Raw genomic sequence first — 13,080 nt, 5'->3', positions numbered from 1 at the left:
GACTATAAATAAAATAAAAAAATTAAAGTTGCTCACTTACTTGAGTAAAAGTAAAAAAGTTTATGCTACTAACTGTACTGAGGTACAAACAAAAGAAAAAAAGTAAAACAAATGTCCCTTCAATGACAAAACAGGGTTTCAAAACCAGCAAATTCCATTATTTTTATTTTTTTATAAACTTGTAGAATACTGGTACATGGAAACAAGTCGAATCTGTTACCTTTGAACACCTGGAGGATTTAGTACTCATAATAAATACAATCTGTAAATAAAATGTGTCAAAAAAAAGTGCAAATGTTGTAAAACTTGTAACAAAAATAAATAAATAAAAACTGGTACATGGCTCCTCCAGCTTCGCGGTTGTTGATTTGCGTCTTTTCACGTCGTGACGTCATATTTGAAGGTCTTAAAAAGCAACGAGCTCATTTTCATAATGTAAAGAGTAAGACTAAGATGTACAGATATTTGTTTAAAAAAGTAAGGAGTAAAAGTAAAAAGTCACCCAAAAAAATGTATACTCAAGTAAAGTACAGATACCAGAACAATCTACTAAGTATAGTAACAAAGTATTTTTGTTCTCTGTTATTTTTCACTTCTGCATAAAACTAAATATTTTACTCATTGTAAACATTTGAACTAAAATAAACCCCATGGAATCCCGTTTCCACCACTAACAAAATAATTTAAAAAAAAATCCCTTTGGTATGTCATAACTATGAGTTAGTAAAGTCATCATTATGAGAAAGAAAGTCATAATTATGAGAAAATTATTTTTAATGTAAATTAGCAAAAAAAAAAAAAACATACCAAAATGTGACAGAATTATTTAGCAGTAATGACTTATTTATGTCTTTCTACTATTTTCTAAACTATGTACCATGTGTTGAATTCTAAGAACTGAGTAAACGGTCAAAATATGTTTTTTGAAGAAATTATTATTCAAAGTGTCATTAAAAATGGTAACAGTCAGTGTTGCAAATGCTCAGTTTGTATCTCATAATTATGACTTTACTAACTCATAATTATGACTTAACTAACGTATGATTATGACTTGCCGTGGTGATTAATTTTTTTCATTTTTAGAAACAAACGTGCTTCCATAGAAAACACATACAAAACAACAGTATTTGAACTTACAATAACAACCTTGTTTACAACATTAAACACTATTGTAAAAGATCTTAAAGGGCATTGTTATCAACTGTATTTTACCAATATGCATCTATAGACATTTATTATGGACTTATGAACACATTTAATAAGAAGTGGGGTTTTTTTTTCCTTTGGCTTGATTAAGATTTACATTTAATTTTCACTTTTCAAACCCTTAATTCCTTTATCTTTTAAGGAAAGTTCAGTGGTAAATGTATTTATTTTTCTTCCATGTATTGATGAGAAAGGAAAAAGTTATGTATCAGCTGAGGTAGAGGAGGCAGCGGGCAGTGAGGGATGTAACAAAGATTAGCACAGACGGGGGGAGGGGAGACAGAGCCAGGATTTCTGTCTGTCTGTTCGTCAGTAGTCGTGGATCACTGTTGGAGTGCATTTGGATAAAATATTCGTTTAGAAACAAGAAAAAGAAGCAGAAGTTGAGGCTGAATCAGGTGAGTCCTGCACTAAAGATTTAAAAGTAGTAGTTTTCAAAGTAAAACTACCCTCTGTTGTACTTATTGCCCTTCCTTTGATATTATAAACAAACCAAGGTCATTTAATGTTTTCTTTCAGCAAAAACTGATAGAAAATAAATAAAATAACCACATTTTATGCATGAATTTTACTTTACACAGTGATTGTCTTCACTTTAAATTCCTGGATATCTTTACATCCTCTTTATTAGTATAATTAGTGTTTGACCCATGATGAAAGTTACTGCCTATAGCTGTGGATGCTGGTTGATTTTTTATATTTTACTAATGTTATTTCACCTTTTAAATCTCTGTCGAACCATGAGACAAAACGTTTGATTCCAAGCATCACGTTTCTAAAAGAGGCAAAGATTAGTTGAAGGGGATTAAAGGACGCTAAAGGCCTTCACGTCTACCTGCTCAGCTGGGCTGGTCTGTAACATCCACCATTGCTTTGAAGGATCAACACTTCATATACTTCGCATACAAAGTAAAGGGCCCCATTCATATATTGGTATGTGTCAATGATTCGGTACCACCAACTGTCGCAGTGTTTGACTGGCAAATAAATGAGAAATCGACTTTTTGTTTTGTGGCCCCTTGGGGCCTCCCTGGATCCCAAATCAAAAATCGGGCTTCGAGTGTCGATGTGTACACATCCATAGATTATGCCGACCAAATTTCAGCCTGATCCGTTTACGAATAACACAATTGCGATTTTAAATAGTGTACACAACAACAACAACAACAACAACAACAACAGCAACAACAACAACAACAACAATGTGAGAGGTTTTTTGAGTCCGGTAGCCCGGCATAAAAAGGCCGTATCAGCAGGAAAGCCAGAAACTCCGTCAGTACGATTAACACATGGAGGTGATCCCAGTACAGAACCAACACCAAGCTAACATTGTGTGCTTGTGCCCTGTGTCGTGTTTTACGTGAATCACTTTGAAGGGCTTGTTGCTGAAATGCACTACATAATGTTGCTTTGCTTTGTTTGATCAGTAAAAAAGTTGCTTTTCAGAATAATTAGAATTTTAAGTATAATATTTGCATTTCCTGAAGAAAATGCAAGTGAGGATGCAGCGCTGGCCCACGTCACACTGCATTAGCTTAGCCTAGCATTAGCCCAGCATTACCCTAACGTTAGCATTAGCCCAAGGTTAGCATTAGCATTAACCTAGCATTAGCACAAACCTAGTATTAGCATTCGCCTAGCTATAGCATTAACCTAGCATTAGCCTAGCAATAACATAAATCTAGCATTCAAATTAATCCAGCATTCAAATTAACCTAGCATTTACATTCACCTAGCAATAGCATTTTCTAGCATTAGGCTTTAGCACTAATCTAGCATTAGCCTAACATTAACTTAGCATTAGCATTAACCGAGCAGCTCCACTCCAGCTTAACCAGCTGTCCGCTCTAAAAATGGGATCGGGGCTTAAAAGTCAATGCAGTTTCACAAAAAATGTCCAAAAGTTTCGAAGTTACAAATTATAAAAGTAAAAGCATGACTCTGAACCGGATCTTTCTGAACGTTTTGATAGCTTAATTGTCAAAATCGGACAAACGGTTTATGAGGAGTTAATGCAAACGGAAATAAGAAACGGATAACAAATATCAAACAGTCATTATTTCATCTATTGTAAATACAATATCAGTTGTCCATGTTTTTGAATTATGGGAAGAAGAAGAATACTAGGTTAGCTTGTCATTAGCTTGCCTATAGCTAACTTCTTTGACAGCACTAGTGATGCTAACATATTTAACTTCAAACGCCACTTGGTCAGAAAACAAAGTGAAATATGTCTCTTAATCCGTTGCGATACACAGACTTCACCTGAGGGATCTAATCCTCAGATTATGTAATCCACAGGGATATAAAGGGTCAGTGAAACAAAGCTTGCCACCTAAACCTCATCTCATTATTGAAATATGATTAATGCATGCGTGTGAGTGGGAGGGAACGTCTGTCCGTCAACTGTCAGGGAGAACAAATGACAATCCCAGGAGGGGGAGGAGCTTAGCAGAGCTGGAGAGTAAAACCGTGTGTAATTTGTTCAAGCCGAGGATTTTTGGATTACCTTTGGCAATTAATCTTGTTACGCTGCTGGTGAACAACAGAGGGCGTGTGCTGTGGGAGGGGTGGATCAGCGTGCGTTTACACGTCACCGTGAATATGTTTAAATCCCAACAACATCTGGACTCACGGGACACATGCAGGATGTGAGAATAGAAGGTTATTTATAATGAGTTCATAAAGGCAAATACTTATTTTTCTGATTGTTTCCAAGTAGAAGAAGTGAAAGAGTGATACTTAATGTTAGGCTGATGTTTCCAATTAACAGGTTGACGTCTGTAGTGCCATCTAGTGGCTGTAAAATAAATGACAGGAACAAGGGAGAGAAAATGCCACTGTTGACAAATATTCTGATTCAGATCCAGGTGACTTTTATTTATTATGTCACGGTGACGAAAAGCATCAGTGATGTTGAATTTGAATTACATCTGCTGAGAATGAAGTGGTCCAGACTAGGGATGGTAAACCAATGATCTGGTTTAACGGGCCTAAGACTAATGCATTGTGCATGAATTATTACACAAACATACAGAACGAGTGTCCAGAAAGAAGAAGGTAAAATGATAACTTAAATGTCCATTACCCTCTTTCATGATTATATTACAGAAATTAACATAAGTTACTTGCAGGCCATGGAGCTACAGTATGTAGACCAGGGACGGGAAACTTATTTTACAGCGGGGGCCATAAAACTGTCTGATCCGGGGGCCTCATTAACAACATACATATCAGCAAAGGGATGTGAATTTTTCATGTTCTTTTTGTTCATTTAGATTTTATTCAGATTGCGTATTTTTGTTGACACAACCAACAACCAACACACAGCACGAGAACAAATGTACATCAAAAACACAATGCACCAATAAAAACACACAAAACTATAGGAAAATGACAGCAAAAGTACAATAAATAGCAGCAAGAATAGAAACAAAACTACGTAGACACTCAAAGGATAGCAAAAAGCCAGAAAACAGAAAGAAACACAAAATGACGGCAAAAACACACAAAACAAAAACACAAAAAAATTAAAGCCAAAACAAGAAAAAACTAAAGAAAAAGAAAAATTTTTTTGAAAAATTATGCAAAGGGTTAGCAAAAATACACAAAGCAAAAGAAAAAAACACACAAAAAAATCTAAAGAAAAACACACTAAAGGATGGTAAAAACACAGAAAACTAAAGAAAAAGACAACAATTTAGCAAAATTATAAAAAAAAGTTAGCAAAAATACAATAAAGAATAGCGAAAATACACAAAATGAAAGCAAAAACCCACAAAATGGAAAAAAAAAAATCACAAAACAATGGAAAAAACATACAAAAACAAAAATAAAAACACTCAAAACTAAAGAAAAAGAAACAAACATTTAGCAGAATTACGCAAAAGGTTAGCAAAAATACACAAAATTTAAAAAATAAATAAAAATTAAATAAAGACACACAAAAGGATATAAAACACAAAACAATTACATAAAAACACAAAACAATAGCAAGGATACATGAAACGACAGTAAAAACACAAAATAACAGCTAAAACACATTTAGTGCCGCGTACTTATGTTTATCTGAGACCTTTGCTGGGTCAATGTTTTTTAAATGTTTAGTTGTGTATTTCTAATGTTGTCGGTGTATTTTACCCGAGAAGAAACTTTTCATTCTATGTTGTCAATGTCAAGTTTTTTTAAAATGAGTTCACATTTATTCAATAGTCTACCCATGCACCCTTAGACGCACACAAACCACTGCTCAACAGAGGTCACCCTTATTCTCCACCCCACCCTTAATTCCTTTTCACAGAGCGAAGATGCGATTGGTCAACGAGGCAGGGGCGCGGCTCCGCAGGGCGGCTGAGGAAGAGGAGCGGGCGCCCCCACCGCCCCCTCCACCCTCCCATCACTCCAACCACCAGTTTGCCAGCATGAAAAACAAGTTCTTCAATGAACTCACACACCTGCCAAGTGAGTCCGTGAAAAAGAACATTTTATTCCAAAGAGTTTAATGGAAAACTCTAAAAAAAAAAAAAAAAAAAAAAAAAAAGGACATTAAATACACTACACTAGTGATTCCCAATCTTTTTGGTCCCGTGTGCCTCCTTTGTATTTTGGTCAAATCATGTGTACCCTCTCTTTATATCATAAGTACCCTCTCCATAATTTCATATGCTTTTTTAATTCTCCTAAACCCTTAACTGTGTCTCAAACATTAATTCCCTAAGTAGTAAATAATAATCTACAAATTCAAAACAATGACTGTAATTTAAAGTGGAATTTATCTTTTAAAAAATACCATGTAACATTACTTCAATAGTAAGTCTGAGAAAATGTTTTTTAAAAATAGTTTAATTGTTAGTTTGTGGTGAATTTGTAAAAAAAAAACAAATAGTGTAAAAAAAGAACTAGGAATATTTCCTGATCATTTTTAAATGAATTGTTAAATCTTTCTGTGTACCCCTAGGGGTACACATACCCCTGTTTGGGAACCCGTTTGTATATGTTTAACATAAAAGCATTTTGGAGGCTTTTTTTCTACAATTTTGCCCCAAAAAGTAGAAATGTAAAAGCATCCATAAAATAAAGGTGACTGAAATATCTGAACCATACATAAAATGCATATAAAGTATACTGTACAAATGCAATACTTACAAATAAAGCCAAAGATACAGAAATGATCCAAGCAATGGACAATTCTATGGGTGTGGTCCTGGAGAGCTCCTGTCCTGCATGTTTTAGAACATTGTTAAAACATTGTTTTTCATGTGCTTTCCTATCAATTCATCGTCTCCATCATCATGTGACCGCTCCACTTTGTCTCCAAAGATCATAAACTCAGAAGTAAGTCTTTCACACGTCTTTCAGCCTTCTGTAGTGAAGAGTCATCTTTTACTGCTAGTAAATAACCTTTTAGAACATGACTCAGCAGTTTGTCAGTAGAATCATTTAGAGTTTATTAAACATCCCTCATAGAAAGACCAAGAATAACAGAAAAGTGTTGTCATCCCAGTATTCTACAGTGACATTTCAAATGTGAATAAACATAAAAGTTTCTAGACTTGTATAAATATATATTTATACACATTGTATATATAATATTTACTTCCTCCCATGTTAAAATAAACACTTTTTTTCCTTCTCTCCCTTTCTTTTCTGTATAACAAACTCATTTATTATTCTTTCATTTATTATGTGTATCATTATTTTTGTATGTTTTCAATTATATATTCAAAATAAATTAAATAAATCAAATATATAAAACATGACCCACCGATATTAGCCATAAAATGTAATATACAGTAGGTCTACATTGGTATCAGTATATTATAAAAAAGCAGAGCTGTTGTTTTATCATATTAAACACAAATATACCATATTTCCATTACTAAATTTGAATAAGGCAGGGTAGGGGTTAATTACATTTTTTTCAATTACAGTTACTTCTTTAATTATCCATGTTCAATTACAATTCAATTACGTTCACGATGACCGGTATTTTTTCCACTTCCAGTTAAAATTACAATCATTATTTTTCTGCGGAAAGTCAATTTCAAATACATTCTCAATTACAAAAATTCAAATTCAATTCATAAATAAAACTTAACCTTACTCTTCCATTTCTTATGATAACGGTTCAGCTGTAAAATACACAAAAAATGTATCTATCATCCAATTGGTTTTTCATCTCTTGGTTACCTCGTTAGGCTTCCTAATCAATTACAAATAATTGTATTAATATTTTGGGTGTGGGCGTCTGAGACAAGAGGAAGGTGAACTTTTATTAGGTATTAATTTCAGGCTCAGTAATTGTGAATAATTGCAATTGAACTTTAGTCAACGTTATTGTAATTGACGTTCTGAGGATAAAAATTATTGTAAGTTAACTGTATTTATTAAAAAGTACTGGTCACTGTAGAATTGTATGTATAATTGAAAACGTAACTGTAACTGATAGAGATGAACATCTCCTTTACTTTCCCAGTGCCCATGTGGGCCGTGGGTGCCATTGTGGTGGTGGTCCTCGCCCTTATCGCCTGCATGTGTTTCTGCATTTACAAGAAGTGTTTGAATAAAGGCACAAAGCAAAAGAAAGTCCGTGAGAGGAAAGGAGGACGAGGACGCAGGAAGAAGGATAAGGATGGTGAGGAGGGCGACGATAAGAAGGTGAGAACGTGATGGATCTGATTGTTTGTGTTGGCCCTGTTCAGACCAGTCTACTACTACATTATCAGCAGAGACCACGTAGAAGTCCTTATTAAGTCAATGATGCTCAACATGTGGCTTTTTATGTCTACATTTTTGATTATTATTCCCCCAGAAAACTTTAAAATGAGGAAACTTTTTCACCCCTTTTTACCTTTTTCCTTTGGCCATTTTACAACTTTTCTGACCCTTTTTTCAGACTTTAGCTACCTTTTGCCAATAAATATCAATTTTTTCCTATTTTTTGTCCATTTTTGCAAGTTTTTTTTGACACTTTTATCCAATTTTTGTCCTGTCTTTAATTTTTTGGGCCACTTTTCATCCAAAAAAGCTAACTTTTGCCCAATAAATACCACTTGTTTCCCTACATTTTGTCTCTTTTTGTTGCACATTTTTGCCCCATTTTCACCATTATTTGCCACATTTTGCCCATTTAAGCTATACCCTTTGCCATTACATACCACCTGGTTGCTCTTTATTTGCCCATCTTTTGGCCACTCTTGACTGCTTTTTGCCCATTTTAGTCACTTTACACTGTTTTCTTGCCATTTTTGTTACTTTTGGACCATTTTTTGCCACCTGTTACCATGCCTGCCTCCACTAGCTCGTCAAAAAAAAGAAACGTAGTGGACCGGCCCACTGGGACCATGCCCGGTATGCCAGATGGCCAGTCCACCCCTGGTTGCTACCAAATGTAGAGTGGATGAAGAAGGTATTCAGTACAGATGAATGGATAGTAAAACCACTCTGTGAACATTTCAGGAAGGAGAGGACGGGAAAGAAGAAGAGGAGAAAGAGTCTTTGGGAAAACTTGAGTACAGCCTGGATTACAACTTCACTGATAACCAGGTAAGTTAACGTTTGTGGACCTGATGCTTTGGAAGTACCGTACTGGTAGTTATTAGTTTATTAAGTAACCAAATAAACTCAACACCTTCCCTCTCTTCCTCCATTTACAGCTGATTGTGGGTATCATTCAAGCTCAGGACCTCCCAGCTATGGATATGGGCGGAACCTCAGATCCCTACGTCAAAGTCTACATGCTGCCCGACAAGAAGAAAAAGTTTGAGACCAAAGTCCAACGCAAGAACCTTTGCCCAGTCTTCAATGAGACTTTCACCTTCAAGGTGTGGCTGTGACAAGCATCCAATTCTTCATCTTTGTGGTTAAACATAGTTTTTTGTACCGTTTCTTTCTCTAGATACCGTACAGTGAGCTGGGAGGTCAGACTCTGGTGCTCCAAGTTTTTGACTTTGATCGTTTTGGAAAACATGACACTATCGGAGAAATCAAAATCCCAATGAACACAGTGGACCTCGGACAGCCGATACACGAGTGGAAAGACCTGGTTGGAGGGGAAAAAGAAGAGGTAAGAAGAAGCTGTGTTTTAAAGGCTAGAGATCCACCAACTAAAACACCACCTAGTTCCCTTTGAAGAAGTGGATATAAGAAACCAGATTATAGACATACTGTATGTACTGCACTGAAGGGGCATGTTTGATGGTGAATTGGTTTTCGCCCTTGAAACTATATTTTCATAGATTTTAAATACACATTTATCTATGGAAAATTACAGCACAGCATCATAAACAAATTACGCTAATGTTGCAAAAGCTTTGTGTGCTTCTGACGTAATTTGGTGTATTTTTGTGGTCATTTTGAAAGTTTTAGTAGTTGTTTTGTGAATGTTTGTTGCCAATGTGGGTTTTTGTTGTTTTTTGTGATTTTGGACTCATTTTGTCTATTGCTGTTATCGTTTTATGGTTATTTTGTTATTTTGTCTATCTGGAGTTTCTTCTTTTTTATTTTGTTTATTTTTGTTAGTCTTGTGTATTAATGTTGTCATTTTCTATGTCTGGAGTCATTTTGTGGACATTTTGAATGTTTTAGTAGTTGTTTTGTGTCTTTTCGTTGTCATTTTGTGTGTTTTTAGATCATTTTGTTTAGGTTGTGTGGTTTTTGCAGTATTGGTCATTTTGTATATTTCTAGAGTCATTTTGTGTGTCTGTTTTGGGGTCTCACAAAAAAGCATTTGGTGTTTTTTTGTTGTTGTCGTCTTCCATATTTTACAAACTGGGAAAATAACACCTTTCTTTGCTTTACTCGTCATCATCACTAGTTGCAATCACACTGACTTCAATGGATACTTTTGAGCCTCAAACCAATAAAAAAACATTTTGTTCCTGACAGCAAGAGAAGTTGGGCGATATCTGTATTTCCCTCCGATACGTCCCCACTGCTGGTAAACTCACAGTTAACATCATGGAAGCTAAAAATCTGAAGAAAATGGACGTGGGAGGACTTTCAGGTGAGCAAACAGAGTTTCATCCACATTTTAGACTGAGACAAAGACACATGACGCATGACGTAAAGTTTACTTCCTCTGCAGACCCGTTTGTCAAAGTGGTGCTGCAGCACAATGGTAAACGACTGAAGAAGAAGAAGACGTCGGTTAAACAGAACACGTTGAATCCGTATTTTAACGAGAGCTTCAGCTTTGAGATCCCTTTCTCCCAGATCCAGGTTTGTTTACGTTAGGCTTGATTAATTCCATTTCATTGTGGCTAATATACAGAGGTGTAAAGAGTACCGACATATCCTACTCAAGTAGAAGTACTGTTACTTGATTGAAATTGTGAGTAAGTCATACATAAAAAAAGTAAAAAGTTGGTGGGTTCGAATCCCGCTCTGACCAATTTCATTGTCGTTGTGTCCTTGGGCAAGACACTTCACCCACATTGCCTAGTGTGACTGTAGTGTGTGAGTGAGTGTTGGTGGTGGTCGGAGAAACCGATGGCACACTATGGCAGCCTCTCTTCTGTCAGTCTGCCCTAGGGCAGCTGTGGCTACAATAGTAGCTTACCACCACTGTGTGTGGAGTGAAAGAATCAATGAGTGTCTATAATAAAGCGTTATATAAAATCCAATGTATTATTATTATTCCTATCTTCCCCACATAGAAAGTCCAAGTGGTGATCACCGTGTACGACTACGACAAGCTGGGCAGCAACGACCCCATCGGTAAGTGCTGGATCGGCTACGGCGCCTCAGGAGTCGGACTGCGTCACTGGTCGGACATGTTGGCCAATCCCAGACGTCCCGTGGCTCAGTGGCACACGCTGCAGAACGAGGAGGAAGTGGACGCCGCGCTAAAGGCTCCTATCCGCTAGTGCAGTGTTTCCCATTGGGGGTACATGTACCCCATGGCACTACAGGGGGTACATGAGAGAGAGAGAGAGTATTGCTATTTCTAATATTTATTATTTTTGTGTGTACATTGTTCTATGTCACACTTGCTTTGGTAATGCAAACTTGTTTCCCATGTCAATAAAGTTGTTTTGAATTGAACTTGAAATTGAGAGAGTGGATTAACAAATAAAGAGTCATTCTTGGTCCTACCCCCGGCGCGAGAAGACCAGAAATGATTAAAACTATAGAAATAATCCCATTCAGGAGCCACTAAATCAGTGGTTTTCAAACCTTGTGGTGGGGACCCCATGTGGAGTTGCTTGGCGTTTAAATTGGGTCGCCTGAAATTTCTGAAAAATTAATAATTTTTAAATAAAAATTTGTATTTCTATACTTTCACTTTGTGAATAAAAATATCGAAGCTCAAACATGATTAAAAACTAATTCTAGAAAAAAAAGGTCTTTGGGGTCACCAGAAATTCTTGATAAAAAGGTTGAGAATCAAAATTTGATTATTTAAGATATGTGTTATATTATCACTCATTCATTCCATCTTTATGCTTTATAGTTGTTTTTAAATAGTTAAATTAATAAAATAAAATTCAGTCCAGTCCCATATATTTGATGTTAACGAGGCACAACAGAGACCAGTTTATAGCTCCCCTAGTGGATCTCACAGCACATACATGTGTATAAAGTCTAGTTCATATATATATGTGTGATAAAGCTTATCATTATAGACACACTTAACAAGCATTACCTTATATTTTATCCTCTTTTTAAAATGATAATGTCATTTAAGAGCTCCGTGTTAGCTCACTAGGATCCAGTGCTAACCTAAATACATCCTCTTATAAATAATACTAATACATTTTGAGGCGTTTAGGTTTTTCTTGAGAATACTGTATATTCTAGAGTGGGATCCCTATTCAGTGTTTAGTCATTCGGGGTAAATAAACATTACAAAGCACCAAATCACAACAAACTCCCCCTAAAAAACATCAAAAGTTGTGTTTTTTTTTTAATTATTATTTCTAAATATGGGCAAAAGGACAGAAAACCACCAAATCTTCTGAACTATTGACATATTAGCAAAAGTGCAAGTTCTGGTGCTTTTTCAGACAACCTAGCACCATTTAAAGCACCGGTTTTAGCCTTTTTTGCTGCATCTCTGTTCACTATGTGCCGCTAGTATCCTGCAGACACATGACATTAATCACAATTATACAATTATTTTCAATACAATAAAATTATTACACACTCGCTAACTCTCTTTGATGTTTGATGACTTTTTAGAGCTAAACCAGGCAGATTCTCAAGTTTAATTTGACTACTTTAGATTAAAAGCTTGATTTATTTACAGTTTATTATTTAAAGTGGGTGAAACTGGTCCTAACGACACCGAAAATATGGAACTGAGAAGATCTATCTACGATCTGAGAGAAAGCAGATGTTGTCTCTATGTTTAACCTTAATTATTATTACGTTTAAATGAAATGATTTTTCCCAGTATTTGTGTATGTGTGTGTGTATTCATTGTGTGTCTTTCTGCATCTTGCTGTTACATGGGGTTGTGTGCTGAGTGTGCGTAACGACGTTTCTAAACAAATGTTGTTTTTTGCTGTTTACCTTTCAACACGCGCGCTATGGGACTGTAAATAAAACAGACAAACAAATAAACAGTTTCTAAACAACAGATGGTGATGGAGATTTGTGTGTGTGGATGCGTGCGATAATACCCTCATGTGCAAGGGATGTCTTTTCTGTCACACACACACACACACACACACACACACGCAATTAATGTTTTTTTTTAAACACATTGATTGGGTTTGAATCCATTAATTTATTCATTTAAAAATCATGTGCCAATGTTTCCTCATATATCACTGATAGAGTTGAGAAAGGTCACAGAGCACAGTGTGGTGAGTGAAAGACTGGATTAACAGTGTGTCTGTTTTAGTCCTCGTCTCTCACACACACGCACTC

General features: G+C 35.8%; 1 protein-coding gene across 1 annotated transcript; it reads left to right on the top strand.

Moving 5' to 3' along the window:
- The first annotated feature begins 1,497 nt into the window (after window positions 1–1,497).
- On the top strand, window positions 1,498–11,135 carry syt5a (synaptotagmin Va). Its single transcript, XM_028455120.1, has 10 exons — window positions 1,498–1,604; window positions 5,507–5,667; window positions 6,526–6,540; window positions 7,682–7,863; window positions 8,665–8,751; window positions 8,862–9,029; window positions 9,104–9,271; window positions 10,093–10,210; window positions 10,292–10,425; window positions 10,863–11,135. Exons 2-10 carry the CDS (start codon window positions 5,514–5,516, stop codon window positions 11,070–11,072), a joined length of 1,236 nt encoding a protein of 411 aa, XP_028310921.1. The 5' UTR covers window positions 1,498–1,604; window positions 5,507–5,513; the 3' UTR covers window positions 11,073–11,135.
- The last annotated feature ends 1,945 nt before the right edge of the window (window positions 11,136–13,080 follow it).

This window comes from Gouania willdenowi, chromosome 8 (assembly GCF_900634775.1).
Source record: "Gouania willdenowi chromosome 8, fGouWil2.1, whole genome shotgun sequence".
NCBI lineage: Eukaryota > Metazoa > Chordata > Actinopteri > Blenniiformes > Gobiesocidae > Gouania > Gouania willdenowi.
The sequence above is the reverse complement of the archived record's forward strand: the minus strand, read 5'-3'. Positions and strand labels throughout refer to the sequence as shown.

Bases quoted from the DNA above. Each gene is read 5' to 3' on its own strand.
- syt5a (XM_028455120.1), top strand. From the start codon at position 5,514: ATGCGATTGGTCAACGAGGCAGGGGCGCGGCTCCGCAGGGCGGCTGAG. The intron at 9,030-9,103 runs GTGTGGCTGTGA...TTCTTTCTCTAG, and splicing joins ATGAGACTTTCACCTTCAAG to ATACCGTACAGTGAGCTGGG. The intron at 9,272-10,092 runs GTAAGAAGAAGC...TGTTCCTGACAG, and splicing joins TTGGAGGGGAAAAAGAAGAG to CAAGAGAAGTTGGGCGATAT.